The sequence below is a fragment of the Podarcis cretensis genome (assembly GCF_951804945.1).
Source record: "Podarcis cretensis genome assembly, chromosome: 17".
NCBI classification, from domain to species: domain Eukaryota; kingdom Metazoa; phylum Chordata; class Lepidosauria; order Squamata; family Lacertidae; genus Podarcis; species Podarcis cretensis.
The window spans coordinates 7,415,268-7,434,254 of NC_137187.1; the positions used below are offsets into that span (position 1 = coordinate 7,415,268).

The following is an 18,987-nucleotide window of genomic DNA, read 5'->3' on the forward strand; positions in this document are numbered from 1 at the left end:
GGCTTCTAATTGTCGTAACCCACCCTGGGGCAGACTAATGACTGTACTGAAAGACCTTCCTTTTGTTCCTTTCCCTTGGAGCACTCAGAAGTCGCTTTCAAAGAGTCAATTGACTGCTGTAAAATAGTTATTTATTTTGCCATGACAAAAATGGTACAGACAAGCTAATGCTCGTTGCCTGCCCCCCTTCTCTGGGCTTGCCAGCCTTTTTAATACCCTCTGGGACGGTTGATCATTTGATTTCCCAGAAAGCACGTGATTTATGGGAAATGGTAGAATTTAGCTTTATTTCCAGTCCCTCCTTCCTCCTGTTTCAGCCTCCCTCCCTCTGGGGTTACAATAACATTCATTCAACCTTGCTCTTTATCTCTGCCAGACATTCCTGAGAGTGGCCTATTTTCACTGTAACATCTAAGCAACAAGAAAAAGCCTTCTGGTTGGTGTAAAAACCTCCCCCCCCCCTTAAGGGAGGGGTTTTGGGATAACATATGAGAGAGGAGAAAATGCCTCAAAGAGTTTTGGGGATCATATAGAGAACAACATTTTAATGGCCCTTCATTACAACCACAAAAGACATTTGAAATTGGTGTCAGGTAGGTTGGACCTAGGGCCAGCTCCTGAAGCAAACCACAAAATGGTACCTCCCTCCCCATCAGGGAAGAAGGGGTGAGTGGAGATCTACATCAGGAACAAGGGAAGAATAATTGGGATCCGCTGCCTCAGGGATGGGCTGGCCCTGGTTGGACCAACTAGCCAACCTGTCAAACTCAATCACATACAGTACTTATAACATTCAGTGTTGGGACAGCGAATTGTACAGCTGGGATAGCAGAGACTTTCAAAACAAAACAAAACCCTAGAATGGAATGTGACCAGTGCTGCTGTGAGTGAATGGAGTTTTCAAAGAATATGTAGTGTTGCCAACTGGCCGGGGGTGGGGTGGGACTGGCCGGCTCTTATGCCCTTAAAAGCAGCTTGCTCAGCAGAAATCAGTAGCGGAAGCTTTTCATGGCACAGACGCTGATAATGTCCTCGCATCCAACTGCTGTTACAAGGCCCAGGAGCAGTGGGCTGATGAAAACGTTGGCAATCCTAAGAATAAGCGGGACACATGTCTTTTTTGTTTGTCCCTTGCTAGGGAAAGGTAAAGGGACCCCTGACCATTAGGTCCAGTCGTGGCCGACTCGGGGGTTGCGGCGCTCATCTCGCTTTATTGTACGAGGGAGCCGGCATACAGCTTCCAGGTCATGTGGCCAGCATGACTAAGCTGCTTCTGGCAAACCAGAGCAATGCATGGAAATGCTGTTTACCTTCCCGCCGAAGCGGTACCTATTTATCTACTTGCACTTTGATGTGCTTTCAAACTGCTAAGTTGGCAGGAGCAGGGACCGAGCAATGGGAGCTCACCCCGTTGCGGGGATTCGAACCGCCAATCTTCTGATCAGCAAGTCCTAGGCTCTGTGGTTTAACCCACAGCGCCACCCGTGTCCCATTGGCCCTTGCTAGCCCAGAACAAATTTTGAGTTTCTGAACTTCCTGTTCTTGGGAAGAAGGGCTTGGGTTTTTAAGAATTAGAAAACATCCAGGACAAACAGTTTTTAATGTGTACGTTTTTTCAGTTCCTTGGTGGCAGCGATATTTGGAGCCATCCTCACAACTGCAGAGTTACAATTTGCGAAACATATCTTTAGGTGCCAGGCAAAAGCATTCTCATCTCCCAGGCCTTTGGCTAATTAATCAATGCCCTTTTAAACTATGGAGTGTGTGTGTGTGTGTGTGTGTGTGTGTGTGTGTGTGTGTGTGTTATTCTTTTGCTTGTTACCATGTTACATATTTTTAATACAGTCAAAGCTTGGTTTTAGAATGTAATCTGCCCCGGAAGGCTGCTCGACTTCCGAAATGTTTGACAACCGAAAACTGAAAGCGGAAGCCTCAGTACAATGGGGAAACTCAAAATGGAAGCCATGTAGCACGTTCAGCTTCCGAAAATCATTTGAAAACCGGTGCATTTACTTCTGGGTTTTTGGCATTTGGAAGCCGAAACGTACAATAACAGAGGCGTTCGGAAACCGAGGTTTGACTGTACTGTAAACTGCCCTGTCATCCTTGGGTGAAGGGCAGTATAACAAACAAACAGCTAGAGACACACAAACATATCAGCTTTGTTAAACTGACTCCCAGCATTTCTGATAGTTTACCTATTTCCCGCATGTCCGTGTTTTCGGTGGGTCCATTGACTTTTTGCCATTGCCTCTGTCTGATTTTGGTATCCAGGATGTGGCAGAAGCAGACAAGGATGGGGTTCGAGTGGTAGTGGTCCATCAAAAGCATTGCAACCCAAGACTTGTGTGCTACAGTGAAATAAACACCATTCACCTGTTGATGCCAAACACACCCTTCCATCCCCACAAGAATGAAGCCACGAGGCATTGGAAATGTAGATCAGTTCTGTTAAGTTGTGGGTGAACATATCAGACGACACAGCGATTCTTCAAACAGCTCTTGTTTATCCAGAGGCCAGAACAGAACAGAACTGAAGGGTTCAGTCAGCCTGCTTATATAGAGCTCCAGTACAACGTAACTGTAACAATTTTCTAAAACTATCCAATCACTGAACGTCACTTTCGATCCCTTATTTGCATAACTATCTACAGTATCCCCCTGCTGGCCCAGGGTGAGAACTTCCATGTTCCAAGTTCCATGTTTTGAGAACTTCCCAGCATACAGAACATCCCTCTCTCGGGGTGCTTACCTTTATCACAGCCTTCAAAGCCCTTTGGCATCACTGGCCTGTCCAATCGTCCAATCAGGAAGGCTCCCAGGACAGTGCTGCGTAACACTCTCATGAGGCAGGAAAACAAACCCACCACCACCGAGTGGAAGAATAAAAAGTAGCTGAAATTTACAAAGGCTTTCCTGAAAAGGAAGAGATGTCTCAGCTGAACAGTTCCACAGTCACCCCACACATAAAAAAACTGGAGACAGGACCAGGTGTATTTGCTTTCGAACTACAGCAAACATAGCTCAGACCAAAGCATAAATATTCTCCAAGTCTGAATTTGAATTTGAAGGCAGATGCAGTTGCACTGAGTTTGCTACAATATTCAGAAATGCTTAGTGATTGTTCCTGCGCGTAGCTTAAGGAAATAGAGGTCATATAGTACTATATGATTAAAGTTGTTCAATTTGCGCTAACTATACTTGTTGAATGGTTGAAAAAGCTTTACTGCATTAACCCTGGACCTCAAGAAGGTGTTAGAAAGAGCTTGTTGCTTCCAAGAAAATACAGATATACAAATGCATGTAAATGATGGGAAGTAGACATAAGTGATTTCACCCCATTAATCACCTCTCTTGGAATACAAGAGGGTAGCACTTTGACTTGAATTACACAAGCAGCGCCATTGCCGTTCCCTTTGTTTGCAACAGGGGGAATCAAAGTAGACATTATTGGACTAGCAACTCCCTTCAGCCTCAGTCAGCATAGTCAATGGTCAGAGATGATGGGAATTGTAGTACAACAGTATCTGAAGAGCACTAAGTTCATTATGCCTGGTTTATTGGTTTTTAATAAGGAATATGGGCAGACCAGAATATGAAAAGACAAGCAGAGACAAGAAATCTGATGACAGGGAGGAGACAGAAAGTCATATACGATTTTAAAAATTAAAGGTGGGCGCCATTTTGCAACACGGGTTTAAAGGTAAATTCTGGTTCTGAAAAAGACTATGGACTGTCGGTGTCATACAAGGTTTGTTTAGGGACTCGAAGGATTTGCAACTCGGAGCTGATCGACATGTTCAGAAGAATCTTGTGGCAGAGGGAAGATTTCAGATTGCGGGAAGGGAGAAAACAAGAGTTTCCTCACCATTAAAAAAAATGAATGAAGAAACAGATAATCAGTGGTGGCCTTTTTATAAATATAACATGCTGCAGGGTTAGCTCATACAATCATAGAATTGTAGAGTTGGAATGGACCCAGGAGTCAGTGCAGGAATCTCAAAAAACAAAAAAGCATCCATGATGTCAGGGAACTGACATCAGAGTCAGAGGTGGAGGCAAGGCTCCCAAGTGATGCTGGAGAGGGGGCCAGCAAGGAGAGAGGGAGCTCATCGGCTGGGGAAGGGAATCAGCGCAACACCAGTAGAGAAGGGGGGCAGATGGGGAATTCGGAGAGGGGTCTCCAAGACTCTTCACCCGAAAACAGTGAGGAGAGCACGAGCACTCCTCTGCCCACTCCCTCCCTGCGCAGAAGACTACCGCGCAGGGAGAGTAGGAGGAGACTGGGTGTCAAACAACTTCTTTGCTGGAAGAGGTTCAAAAAACGCCCACTGGCGGATTCTGCTAGCGACTGAACAGCCACGGAGTGAAGGGCTGTCAGCCAGGACAGGTTAAACCAGGCAACCGGGTATGCAACAACGGCAGCAAGGATACTCATCGCTAAGAATTGGAAAACTCAAGATCTACCCACACTGGAAGAGTGGCAGATGCAGCTGATGGACTATATGCAACTGGCCGAGATGACTGGTAGAATCCGAGACCTGGGAGAAGAGAGGGTTGAGGAGGACTGGAGGAAATTCAAGATTTATTTACAAAAATATTGTAATTTGGTTGAATGTTAAGAAGAATGCTAGATCATAAATAACTGCCCACCACTGAGTTTAGATCTGATTTTGACGATAAGTGAGATTAAGGAAAATATAATTTTTTTGGAGAATTGCTAGATTTTATTTAAATGAGCGGAGATAAGATTGTAAATAAGTGGGTAATTTGCTTGGAAAAATTTTTTGTAACGATGTAAGTGGGAGCGGGAGATGTGAGGGAGTCCAAAGAATTGACGAAATTATGTTATGATATAAGTAATGTCGTTTATTATTTATGCATTTGTATTCAAAAAACTTTAATAAATATGTATTAAAAAAAAAATAATAAACCAGGCAACCGGGCCCAGCAGTGGCGGTAACTTACGCGCGAGCAACCCCTTATCACCATTACACATGATGACCATCCAATCTCTGATTAAAACCCTCCAAGGAAGGAAAGTCCACAACCTTCTGCGGGAGACTTCCCATATTCCCATCTTGCGTGATTTCCCTAGGTGCCCTAATGGAATACTGAAGACCAGGAATAGTCTCACTCCCTGATACCAACCTGTTGTCAAGTGCCAGAGGTCTCTGATCGTCTTTTGGTGAAATCTTCGGCTGAAGAAAGACTCGAGAACCTGCAAACAACTCCAGCTTCCTCAAAAGCATGACGAGGACAAATGAAAGACTGTGAGGCAGAAAAGGAAGATGAAACTATCTTAAGAATATTATAACCACTGCAAGGAAGTGGAGATAAAGAGTTGTTTTCAGGTAAGTTCTACTCAGACCACCTGAAATGAATGTAAAAGGACCCCCTGGACAGTTAAGTCCAGTCAAAGGCGACTCTGGGGTTGCTTTTCAGGCCAAGGGAGCCAGCGTTTGTCCACAAATAGCTTTCCAGGTCATGTGGCCAGCATGACTAAACTGCTTCTGGCACAACGGGACACCATGATGAAAACCAGAGCGTACAGAAACACCATTTACCTTCCCACCGCAGTGGTACCTATTTATCTACTTGCACTGGCATGCTTTAGAACTGCTAGGTTGGCAGGAGCTGGGACAGAGCAATGGGAGCTCACTCCATCGCAGCTTCAAACTGCCGACCTTCTGATTGGCAAGGCCAAGAGGCTCAGTGGTTTAGACCACAGCTCCACCAGCTCCCTACTTGAAATGAATGAACCTAAGATAAAGGTAAAGGTAAAGGTACCCCTGCCCGTACGGGCCAGTCTTGACAGACTCTGGGGTTGTGCGCCCATCTCACTTAAGAGGCCGGGGGCCAGCGCTGTCCGGAGACACTTCCGGGTCACGTGGCCAGCGTGACGAAGCTGCTCTGGCCAGAGCCAGAGCCAGAGCCGCACACGGAAACGCCGTTTACCTTCCTGCTGGTAAGCGGTCCCTATTTATCTACTTGCACCCGGAGGTGCTTTCGAACTGCTAGGTTGGCAGGCACTGGGACCGAGCAGCGGGAGCGCACCCCGCCGCAGGGATTCGAACCGCCGACCTTTCGATCGGCAAGCCCTAGGCGCTGAGGTTTTACCCACAGCGCTGGTGTACAAACTTTTTTCAAAGAGGGCCAGATCTGATGAAGTGAAAGGCTGTGAGGGCCAACCAAAGAGCCAGGGTTGTTGACCTTTTTTTTTAGGATTGAAGTTGCTGAGGTTTTTTTTAGGATTTTACCCCTGGAAGTAAACTGCCACAGGGGGCGGATTTAACCAACCAGCGGGCTGGATTAGGCCCCTGAGATGGACTTTGGACCTGCCTGACCTTAGATAAGCATGCCCATTAACTTTAGTGGGTTTGCTGCATGCCCCCCCCAATTGATCACAAGACGCAACACATGCCCATCAACTTTGGGGGACCCGACTCCCTCAAATATTTTATGGGAGGGGAGCAAAGGGACCTCAGACCCTAGGAACTGGCTCCTATGCCACAGAACAATCACTCCAATCCTCAATCCCTCATCAGTGAATTAAAAAAAATATCTTTATTTGTTTAGTGGAATCTATACAGTGCTTAGCTGTTAAAACCTTCAAGCGCTTTATATAAAATACAATCGTACCTCAGAAGTCGAACGGAATATGTTCTGGAAGTCCGTTCGACTTCCAAAACATTCGAAAACCAAATTGCGGTTTCTGATTGGCTGCAGGAACCCACGGAACCCATGTCAGACGTTCAGGTTACAAAGAACATTTGCAAACCAGAACACTCACTTCCGGGTTTGAGGCATTCAGGCGCCAAAACATTTGACTCACAAGGCATTTGACTTCCGAGGTATGACTGTAATATATACTATAAAGTAATCATTAACAAAAGAAGTTAGCCTTTTTCTTTTTTTCGTTTACAAATTATAAAAAGCCGTTATTATTTTTAAGAAAAGAGAGCTATTCTTCTGAAAACTGACACTTACATCACAAATCCCCACTTGTCCAGAAGTTTGGCCCATTCACCATGTACCATGGGCAAAATAATCACATACACAAGAATCATCCCAGCTGCAAACTGCATCAGATGCATGATCAGGTAACCTGGATGGAAGATAAAAGTTGTCAACATGGAATCGGGGGAGAGGGATGGTAACACCAGCCCCCTATGAACTTATGCCAAAGGCCCGAGAGACAAGTTATCACATACCCCATATTATGTACGCGATCTGGTAAGCGGTGAATCTTCCCAGTGCTAGCTGTTGATGTAAAGACAAAAGGAAAGGACGGTTCGTTTATGCAGGCATGCCACAAACACAATTTGGAAATAAAATATAAAAATAATATAAATTGTGTTTCTGAGCACAGTTCCAAGTGTTGGTGCTGATCTTTAAAATCCTATACCTGAAGGAGCGTCTCCACCTCCACTTTTGACTGAAAGAGTGTCCAGGTCCACCACATCCATGCTGGGATTTTTAAGGGGATTATTATTATTATTATTATTATTATTATTATTATTATTATTATATTTATACCTCGCATATCTGGCTAGCTTTCCCCAGCCACTCTGGGCAGCTTACAGCACGTTAAAATTGTAAAACATCAAACATTAAAAATTTCCCAATACAAAGCTGCCTTCAGATGTCTACTAAAAGTCATATAGTTGTTTATTTCCTTGACATCTGATGGGAGGGCATTCCACAGGGTGGGCACCACCACTGAAAAGGCCCTCTGCCTGGTTCCCTGAAACCTCACTTCTCACAGTGAGGGAACCACCAAAAGGCCCTCGGAGCTGGACCTCAGTGTCCAGGCTGAATAATGGGGGTGGAGATGCTCCTTCAGGTATAGGAATGAAAATTCCTATATAGGGGTGAAAATAGGAGGTTAGGCATAAAAACTCACCACACATTGAGTAGATGGCACAGTTTCCGATTCCGATTCCGTCAGAAAGTAGCACTTCTTGCCTGCCCGCAGCTTCTTTATGTGTTTTCTAGTGAGGAAAGAGTTTTTTAAAATGTTTGGAGACATTGCTCTAGTAGGTGACATCTGGATCTTTTGAAAGGCAGGTCCCATCATCCCCAGCCAGCATGCCCAATGGTCAGGGATGATAGGAATTGTAGTCTGACAACATCTGGAAGCAACCAGGTTAGGGAAGGCTACTTCACACCTCCTCTAACATCTGTACAACACAAGAAGGGGAAAGTTTCGATTTTAGCATCAGTAGCCAGATACCTAAAATCAGGAGCAGCGTGGTGCCCTCCTGATATTGCTAGACTACAATACCCATCATCCCTGACCATTGGACATGCTGGTTTAGACTGATGGGAATTGTAGTCCCACGGCATCTGTAGGGCACCACATTGGCTACTTCTCCCCTAAGAATCTATCACACAGAAGAAGGAAATTTGTGTGTTGCCACCACCAGCCAGAAGTGCCAACTTGCCCCCCGCAACCGTGGGTGCCCGGGGCCAAGGGTGCCATGCAGCATGCATGGCCCTGGCACCAAAATTTGTGGATGCCTAGCCCCTTTATGGGCAATTTTGTGGGTGCTCGGGCACCTAGGACCCCAGGGAGTTGGCATCTATGCCACCACCACAAGAGAAGCTCAGTTGCAGACTCCCCAGGAGTAATCAGTTCAAGTTCACCTTTAAAAAAGTTATTTATTGTTGCATATAAAAACCCTCCACAGTTTCCCTCCAACTTCATCAGCTTATGACAGTACAGTGGTACATCTGGATGCGAACGTGATCCGTTCCGGAGCCCCGTTCGCATCCTGAAGCGAACGTAAGATGTGACTGCGCGTCTGCGTGTGCGCGGGTCGTGTTTCCCTGCTTGCGCGCATGCACGTGACATAATTTTGAGTGCATGCGCGAGCAGCGAAACCCGAGCGGAGCGCAACCCAAAAGTATTTAAGCTGAAGCGTATTCATCCCAAGGTATGACTGTACCACGAAGTCTTGCTTTTTTAAACACTTGTCTTGCTATTTTTAACACTTGATTGGGAGCCGCCCAGAGTGGCTGGGGAAATCCAGCCAGATGGGCAGGGTATAAATAAATTATTATTATTATTATTATTATTATTATTATTATTATTATTGCTGCTGCTGCTTTGTCAGGGAAATAGTTGGAGCAGTTTCACGGGAAGACCACATGAAAAAGCATTCTCCATTTGTGGATCTAGCAAGGGTCTTGGCCCACAGGGTTGCAGAAAACACCCGATTTCACTGAGTGCTGATGCAGCAGTGCAGCAGTGCCACAGATGACTTCAGTTAGTATTATGTCTCCATTGGCATTTTCGTTAACCACAGTTTGCCCAGACCACAGTATAGCAAGCTCACTATTACCCCACACTGTCAACTGTGGTTTGTCGCCGGCAAAAATCCCCATATGAAAACCATGTTAACCACAGTTATCATCAAACCTGAAAGGGAAGAGGGAATGTCTGTGCAAGTGGGCAAGCCCAGTGGACGTTCCCAAATCCTGATAAGGCAATTGCCAGTATTATTTTTGCCCTAGGATATCCACAGCTTATCCATACCTGTAGCAGGCTAACATTAACAGTATGTAAGCAACACTCATGACAGTGGAAGCAGCAGTTGTGCAAATCCAAACACCTGTGAAATAAGCAAAAAGACACAATCCATACAATATTCTGTCTTTGAACACATTGGAAAATATGAACTGAATTTATACATTTTTTTTTTTACATGTATAAGACATGTAATAAGTGTTGGAAATGCAAAGATAAAGAAGGTACTTTTTATCACATGTGGTGGGAATGTAAGAAAGTGAAAGACTTCTGGGAAAAGATATATAATGAACTGAAGAAGATCTTAAAATATATATTTATAAAGAAACCAGAAGTCTTTCTGTTAGGAATAGTAGGAAATGAGATAAAAAGAAAAGACTGTAATTTTTTTTCAATATGCAATAACAGCAGCAAGAGTGTTACTGGCCCAGACACGGCAGGGGTGCCCAATATCCCCATTACTTTTTATATCGGTCCTGGAGGTTTTGTTAAATATGATTAGGGGGGACCAGCTGGTGAAAGGGATTCAGGTCGGAGCCAGACATTATAAATTGAAGGCCTTCGCAGATGACTTAGTACTGACATTGCAAGAGCCAGACACTAGTACCAAAAGATTTTTAGAACTAATTCAAGTATTTGGTCAGGTCGCAGGATTTAAGTTGAATAAACAAAAAACTAAGGTACTGGGGAAAAAACTTAACAAATGTTGAAAGAGAGAGATTCCAAGAGGAAACTGGGTTAACGGTGGCAAAGAATGTAAAATACCTGGGGATTAACATGACATCTAAGAATGTAAACCTATTTAAGGATAATTATGATAAGTGCTGGACAGAGATAAAGAAAGATTTAGAAATATGGTCGAACCTGAAGCTTTCCTTGTTAGGTCGAATTGCAGTAATCAAAATGAATGTATTGCCTAGAATGTTATTTTTGTTTCAGACATTACAAATTGTTGATAAATTGGACTGTTTCAAGAAGTGGCAGAAAGATATATCTAAATTTGTCTGGCAGGGCAAAAAGCCCAGAATTAAGTTTAAGATACTTACTGATTCCAAAGAAAGAGGGGGGTTTGCCCTGCCGGACTTAAGATTGTACTATGAATCGGCAGCTTTCTGCTGGTTAAAAGACTGGCTACTTCTTGAAAATGCAGACATTCTAGATTTGGAAGGATTTGATAATAATTTCGGCTGGCATGCATATATCTGGTATGACAAGGTTAAAGTGTATAAGGGTTTTAAAAATCATATTGTTAGGAAAGCACTATATAATGTTTGGATTCGGTACAAAGATTTATTGGAAAATAAAACTCCCAGGTGGCTTTCACCAATGGAGGCTAAGGAGGTAAAGAAACTTAATATGAGAACTAATTGGCCAAAATATTTTGAAATTCTAGAACAAGAAGGTGGTGAATTTAAACTACAAAGTTTTGAGAAAATAAAGTCCAAGGTACGGGATTGGCTCCATTATTTTCAAATAATGGAGGCCTACAAACAAGACAGGAAAATTGGTTTCCAGGTGGAGAAATCGAAATTAGAAACAGAATTGTTAGAACCCAATACTAAGAATTTATCAAGAATGTATAACCTGCTGTTGAAGTGGAATACAATAGATGAGACAGTGAAGCCAGCTATGATTAGATGGGCACAGGACATAGGTCATGACATTATGTTTGCTGACTGGGAGCAGTTATGGACCACAGGTATTAAATTCACGGCATGTAATGCCTTACGAGAAAACATTATGAAAATGATTTACAGGTGGTACATGACTCCAGTCAAGCTTGCGAAGATTTATCATTTGCCCAATAACAAATGTTGGAAATGTAAAGAGACTGAAGGTACCTTCTTCCACCTTTGGTGGACCTGCCCAAAGATTAAGGCCTTCTGGGAAATGATTTATAATGAGATTAAGAAAGTACTTAAATGCACCTTTCATAAGAAACCAGAGGCATTTCTCTTGGGTATGGTCGGCCAGCTGGTGTCGAGGAAGGATAAAAATTTCTTTTTGTACGCTACTACGGCAGCAAGGATTCTTCTAGCAAAGTATTGGAAGACACAAGAGCTACCCACGCTGGAGGAATGGCAGGCGAAAGTGATCGACTTTATGGGACTGGCAGAAATGACCGGCAGAATCCGCGACCAAGAGAAAGAGACTGTGGAAGAAGATTGGAAGAAGTTTAAAATATATCTTAAGAGTTATTATAAAATTGAGGAATGCTAAAATGCTAAGGGAGAGGGAGATGTAGAATTACAGTGGCAAATTTTGTTTGATTTAGGGTAAAATTGAAAAGGAGAATGAATTTATACTTAATTGGCTAAAAGGGTTGTTGAATAATTGAAAAAAAAAAGGATGCAAAAAGGGGAAGGTATGGGGAAGTCCGAGAAAAGAGGCTTATGGAAATAAGGTTAAGAAAGTATGACTTTTTGTGTTTGTTTTCATGTTGTTGTTTTTTTGTTGTGTTTGTTAAAAATTGGAAAATTAATAAAAAATTTATTAAAAAAAAAAAAAAGAGTGTTACTGGCCCAGAAATGGAAACAACAAGAAATACCGACTGTGGAAGAATGGAGAATGAAACTGTTAGACTACGCAGAGTTAGACAAACTGACAGGGAAGATTAGATACTTAAGAGACCAAAAGTTCATCGAGGACTGGGGGAAATTTGTGGAATATCTGGAACATATAAGTGAGGGACAGATGACGCTAAAGGGATTTAAAGAAGCACTGTGAAAAAGTAAGAAGTATTGTCTAAAGGGAATAGAAAAAAAGAGATAAATAATGTCAATATAAATCTGAGAAATGCATAATTTAAATAACAACTACGGATGATTTACGGATCAGCTGGAGGAAGTCCTAAAAAAGAAATAAGTTGTGAAAAATTTGATGTGAAACTAATATGTTTTGTTTTGTTTTGTTTTTTGATGTTAATTAATAAAAAAGTATATATTAAAAAAAAGGAAAATATGAACTGAATTAGCCATGCCAGAAACACTTTCAGTTTAAAAACAAACAATGCAAAACATGTGCTTATCACTGATCTTCTAAACATCTGTACTGTACTGAAACTCTGATGTGCTACAACATCTGCCTTTTAATCGTATAGGGATAAATATGTATCCTTGCTTTAAAACTCTGCTTGGTTCTTCCCTTGTGAACTGCTCAGGGTAGATTTGGAAGGGCAAAACTTAAAATGGATACACCACATGAAAAAAATTTACATTGAGATCTGGCCATGCTAAAGTGCTAGGGTTTGTCAACATCCAGAGAAGAAACCTGAACTTCTGAACATGGAACAGCCCTCTCAGAGCAGAGCACCACAATGCTCATGAGCAGAGATGAGAAACTCAGACCCATGAGCCAAATCATGGCTGAGGGTACTACCCCTCTACTACTGTCCATGCTGGGGTCGCTCAACCATTGCTACTGTGACCTTTCTTTTATCAAGATGATCAGGCGACAGCAAAAACTGCAAGGTTTTTAGCAGGGTCAATTAGAATAAGATCTATTATTTGGTTATTGATTGAAACCTCCAAAATGTACCGTATTTTTTGCTCTATAAGACTCACTTTTTCCCTCCTAAAAAGGGGAAATGTGTGTGCGTCTTATGGAGCGAATGCAGGCTGCGCAGCTATCTCAGAACAGCAAGAGGGATTGCTGCTTTCGCTGCGCAGCAATCCCTCTTGCTATTCTGGCTTCTGAGATTCAGAATATTTTTTTTTTGTTTGTTTTCCTCCTCCAAAAACTAGGTGCGTCTTGTGGTCTGGTGGGCCTTATAGAGCGAAAAATACGGTATTTTGTATAGTTAAGTTTTTACCTCTATCTTCAGTACGTTTTGTTTTGTTTTGTTTTGTTTTGTTTTGTTTTGTTTTGTTTTGTTTTGTTTTGTTTTGTTTTGTTTTGTTTTGTTGTTATGGCTAGTGGCTGATGCAAATAAAGATTCTTCTGATTCATATAATACCCTCTGTCCATCTAGCCCCAGCAGGTCCTCCTCCAAATAATACAATAGTTAGATTTAGGATGCAAAACTTTTCCCCTACCTTCTACAACGGTATTGAATTCTTCAAAAGACTTGGAAAAGGCCATGATTTCTTCTAATTTGCCAGGAGAAGACTGAAGCCACTGGTCTAGCAATATTTTAAGATTTTTTAGCATGTCGAAAATAAACTTGGATACAATAAATTCACCTACAACAAACTGGAGGATACACAGAAGATGAAGACAACAACAATGGCTATCTCAAAAGAAAAATGATAGGATAAAACAACATATTATGCTTTTTTGAAATAAAAATAATACAGTTGTACCTCAGGTTAAGAACTTAATTCGTTCTGGAGGTCCATTCTTAACCTGAAACTGTTCTTAACCTGAGGTACCACTTTAGCTAATGGGGCCTCCTGCTGCCACTGCTGCACAATTTCTGTTCTCATCCTGAAGCAAAGTTCTTAACCCGAGGTACTATTTCTGGGTTAGCGGAGTCTGTAACCTGAAGCGTCTGTAACCTGAAGCATCTGTAACCCGAGGTACCACTGTAACTACCGGTAGTTATTAATATACAGTCATAACTTGCATCCGGAACGCCTTGTGAGTTGAACGTTTTGGCTCCTGAACGCCGCAAACCCGGAAGTGAGTGTTCTGGTTTGTGAACATTCTTTGGAAGCCAAACATCCGATGGGGATTCCGCAGCTTCCGATTGGCTGCAGGAACTTCCTGCAGCCAATCAGAAGCCATGTTTTGGTTCCTGAACATTTTGGAAGTCAAATGGACTGCCAGAACGGATTCCGTTCAACTTCCAAGGTACAACTGTACCTAGAAATGACAAAGGACCAAGAAACTATTCAGAAATCATTATGTCTCTCTGCTGAATGATATAAAGGAAGATATAGGGTGGTCTTTAACTTGTACAATTAATGTCACTAGGGACTCAGCTACATTAGTAAAGAAAATAGGGGGGAATGTGTTTTAAATGCGTTATAACACTGACACCAGATGGAATCGTCCAGCAACGTGATTTTCCATTATGAACTTTACAACACGTTTTCCTGAAACATTTTTTGATGTGTCTAGATCCAGCCTAAGACTGGATTTAATGTTTCTCAACTGACTTGAGAAGGAAAGGAAAAGGAGCTATTAAAACAATGACCCGGAAGCTGTACGCCAGCTCCCTCAGCCAATAAAGCGAGATGAGCGCGCAACCCCAGAGTCGTCCACGACTGGACCTAATGGTCAGGGGTCCCTTTACCTTTTACTTTTCTTCTCATACGCAACAATTGAATACAGCACTGTCTTTTCAGTAGTTTCTTGAGGGGGGGATTAGCCCTTCTCTGACTCTTTTTTAATTTTTAATTAATTAAGTTTTAATTTTTCTACTTTCACTTTTATTTTTATTCACAATATCCATCATTTTTATTGTATTCTTTATGTGTTTATGCCAATCAACTTTATTTTTTAAAAAAGACTAGACTGGCACCAGGCACATCCCCACTACCACCCGTAGTTTCAGTGCCAGATTTACGTATAAGCTAAACAAGCTATAGCTTAAATGGACCCCTGACCATTAGGTCCAGTCGTGGCCGACTCTGGGGTTGCGGCGCTCATTTCTCTTTATTGGCCGAGGGAGCCGGCGTACAGCTTCCGGGTCATGTGGCCAGCAGGACTAAGCCACTTCTGGCGAACCAGAGCAGCGCACGGAAATGCCGTTTACCTTCCCACCGGAGTGGTACCTATTTATCTACTTGCAGTTTGCCGTGCTTTCGAACTGCTAGGTTGGCAGGAGCAGGGACCGAACAACAGGTGCTCACCCCATCGTGGGGATTCGAACCACCAACCTTCTGATCGGCAAGTCCTAGGCTCTGTGGTTTAACCCACAGCACCACCTGCTCCCCCTTAAGCAAGCTATAGATTAGGGCCTCCAAAAAATTTAAAGGGAAAAAAACCTGGATGCACATTTCCAGAATATAAGATTTAAAAAGCCAAATAAAATAAAACCTACATACAGCAACAGTGTTTTGTGTTGTGTAGGCTCTGTAGGCTCCTATTTTTTTGTGCAAATGGCTTTAGATACCTATTAGGTCCATAAATTACCATATAGCATATATTCAACACAAAAAACAGTGACAATTTGTTGTAGACAAAAGACAGCTAGACATATAAAGGGCCCCATTACCTTCAGTAGCTTAGGGCCTCATCAAACCTAAATCCGGCCCTGCAGACATCCATTATTTAATCTGGTCTCCAACACATGGAGACTAGGCTCTAGCACAGCTACTGAAGAATTTAAGAGAAGCAGCTACGCTTTGCCAGCTCAGGGAATGAGGTCACGAGCTCCTTTACTTACTGTATAAAGGGAGACAAAGAGAAGGACAGCAGTGGCAATCATTCTGCTTGGGAATCGAAAGTAAGGGTCCCATTGATACATCTTTCTCCTAATCCAGGATTTCTGAGTTGGCCTGTTAGTACACAAAATGCAGATGTGGCCGGTGAGGAGGAGCAGAGGTGAGCACACACACACACCCTGACAACACTGCTGTGTACCAGAAGTGTGAGGGACAAGGTTTGTACTGGGCAGGGAAATTTGCAGGGTTGCTAGAATGGGTTCACTGGTGTGTTCGGACCAAACTGCCCACCGTGTCCCCCTTGTTGGAATTTGGTAAACTTACTGCAGAAATAAGTAGTCTGGAAGACTGTTGGTGGGAAGAGGAAGGAAAATGTGTGGTTTATTACTCACGGCAAACAAAATGGTTGTACGTACAGTGGTACCTCGGTTTTCGAACGTCTCAGAAGTCAAACATTTCGGTTTTCCAACGCCGAAAACCCGGAAGTAACTGCTTCAGTTTTCGAACGCTTTTCGGAAGTTGAATGTGCCACGCGGCTTCCGTATTGAGTTTTCCAGAAGTAAATGCTTCCAGAAGTAGCAGCTTTGGTTTTCAAACATTTTGGAAGTCGAACAGTATTCCGGAATGGATTATGTTCGAAAACCGAGGGACCACTGTATTTGTTTTCCATGGAGCAAAGAAGAAAACATGCATGCTAGCTCATACTGATATGGAAGCAGGAAGCAGTGTACTTTACCAACAAGCAGTTACTAAAAGGACACTCCTCAGTGAGGAGAAAGAGGCTTTCCTTGTTGTCTATCGCCACCCCCACCCCCGGTTTGCATAATGTATTTCAAGTGTTGTTGTTTTACTCCCCATACCCCTCTCTCTGTCTGGTACATGATCACTGCAAGAGGCCAGAGGCACACAGCCACCCTGCTGACAAATCAAAATAAAATAAAAAAATTCCTTCCAGTAGCACCTTAAAGACCAACTAAGTTAGTTCTTGGTATGAGCTTTCGTGTGCATGCACACTTCTTCAGATACACTGAAACAGAAGTCACCAGACCCTTCTATATAGTGAGAAGGTGGGGAGGGGTATTGCTCAGAAGGGTGGTGGGATTGGGTGATTGGCAGATAGCTGTGATGAGCCTGTTGACGACTCTTAACGACTGCAATAGGTCTTACAGGAAAAAGCAAGGGGTGAGAAGGTGAAAAATGGCTTTGTCATGTATAATGAGATAAGAACCCAGTGTCTTTGTTCAGACCAGGTCTCTCCATGGTTTTAAGTTTGGTGATAAGTTGCAATTCAGCAGCTTCTCTTTCCAGTCTATGCTGACAAATCATAGACTGACAGTCTATGCTGTCCAGTCTATGCTGACAAATCATAGACAGTCTGTGCTGACAAATCCTTACTGAATATATATTGTATGAAATGAGTGATGACTTAGAAAAGGCAAAAGGATGATCAGCCTCCTCTGCCTTGCAGAATGTTCTGAATGCTAGTGGGAGTCCCTTTCCTCTCTTAGTGTCAGGCGGCTTACTCAGCGACTCCCGGCTGGTTGCCAGGAATGTACAAAGACAAGGGAATGTTGGTGTGATGGCCTGGGATTCAGACTCGGATGCTGAACCTGAGGAATCCCAGCCTGCACAGGGTTCCCCGCCTCCAGAACCAGCTGAGCCGGGGCTGGGGCATGAGCCTGAGCCTGAAGGGTCCTCACCTGTGCTGGATCCTCAGGTGCAGGCACCAGCTGAGTCTGCTCTGGCTCCTGAGGTGATGGAGGACCCATTGCCTGCAGGTGCTCCACTCTCAGCCCCGTCAGGGGAAGCTGAGGTTGCCTCTGGCTCCTGAGGTGATGGAGGACCCATTGCCTGCAGGTGCTCCTCTCTCAGCCCTGTCAGGGGAAGCTGAGGTTGCCTCTGGCTCCTGAGGTGATGGAGGACCCATTGCCTGCAGGTGCTCCTCTCTCAGCCCTGTCAGGGGAAGCTGAGGTTGCCTCTGGCTCCTGAGGTGATGGAGGACCCATTGCCTGCAGGTGCTCTCAGCCCTGTCAGGGGAAGCTGAGGTTGCCTCTGGCTCCTGAGGTGATGGAGGACCCATTGCCTGCAGGTGCTCCTCTCTCAGCCCTGTCAGGGGAAGCTGAGGTTGCCTCTGGCTCCTGAGGTGATGGAGGACCCATTGCCTGCAGGTGCTCCTCTCTCAGCCCTGTCAGGGGAAGCTGAGGTTGCCTCTGGCTCCTGAGGTGATGGAGGACCCATTGCCTGCAGGTGCTCTCAGCCCTGTCAGGGGAAGCTGAGGTTGCCTCTGGCTCCTGAGGTGATGGAGGACCCATTGCCTGCAGGTGCTCCTCTCTCAGCCCTGTCAGGGGAAGCTGAGGTTGCCTCTGGGTCCGGTAACCCTCCAGCCTCTCCTGAGCTGCAGAGGCTCAGGGCAGAGAGGCGTAGGGAACTAAGTTCCCGCAGGAGGAGTGCTCGCCTCCAGGCCAGGAGAGGCGAGGCACCAGAGGATCAGGGCCGCCCTATGCCTCGAGGCAGATAAAAGCCAGCCAGACCCAGTCCCAGGTTGCAGGAGCAACATTGTTGGTTGCTAGTTCCTGCCCGAACCCTGTCCTGCTTTCCTGCCTGAGCTTCTGACCCGTCCTGGCTCACTGCTTGCAAGCCTGTTCCTGACTTCACCCGACTCCCTGCCCTGCACCCAGCTTCACCTACTACGGACTGCCTCCACATTGCACCTTTGACCACGGACCGGACTTGGACCTCGCCTCTCGGGTAACCCACGGGATCAGCACAGTTTATTACCGTCCTCTTTTTATTCAATATTTACAGAGAGAGGCTATAGAACCCAGCCTCTTGAATAATGGCATTGTCCCGAGTGACTCTCCACCCCCTGTCTCTCCCACCTCCTCATTGGTCACTTCTATATGTACTGCTATGTGTCCTCTACTTTTGAGCTCTTTACTCTCCTACTTTCAAGGCTCACCGGGTTCTAGGAGGGGGGGTCTGGAATGCTTTCTAAAGACACTGTGTCAACTGTTGCCCCCCTTATGGCTTCCTCCTCCTCCTCCTCCTGTCCCATTATTTCCCAACTTTCCCCCTCATCTGCTTCTGAGCTGTAACTTCCCTCAAACCCCTGTTGTAATTCTGAAC

The 18,987-nt window shown here is 44.2% G+C and overlaps 1 protein-coding gene across 2 annotated transcripts in view; it reads right to left on the reverse strand.

Moving 5' to 3' along the window:
• Positions 1–18,987, reverse strand: part of LOC307206303 (stimulated by retinoic acid gene 6 protein-like) — a 53,357-nt gene that overhangs the window by 2,443 nt on the left and 31,927 nt on the right. Inside the window, exons 9-17 of one of the 2 annotated variants that reach the window (XM_079959418.1) lie at positions 15,864–15,975; positions 13,567–13,723; positions 9,542–9,617; positions 7,907–7,994; positions 7,215–7,263; positions 6,991–7,108; positions 5,152–5,271; positions 2,753–2,916; positions 2,199–2,351 (exon numbers count right to left, since the gene is read on the reverse strand). In XM_079959418.1, coding sequence (XP_079815544.1) covers positions 2,199–2,351; positions 2,753–2,916; positions 5,152–5,271; positions 6,991–7,108; positions 7,215–7,263; positions 7,907–7,994; positions 9,542–9,617; positions 13,567–13,723; positions 15,864–15,975 — 1,037 coding nt within the window. The remainder of the gene's footprint in view (positions 1–2,198; positions 2,352–2,752; positions 2,917–5,151; positions 5,272–6,990; positions 7,109–7,214; positions 7,264–7,906; positions 7,995–9,541; positions 9,618–13,566; positions 13,724–15,863; positions 15,976–18,987) is intronic. The other variant, XM_079959419.1, reaches the window with a different exon arrangement.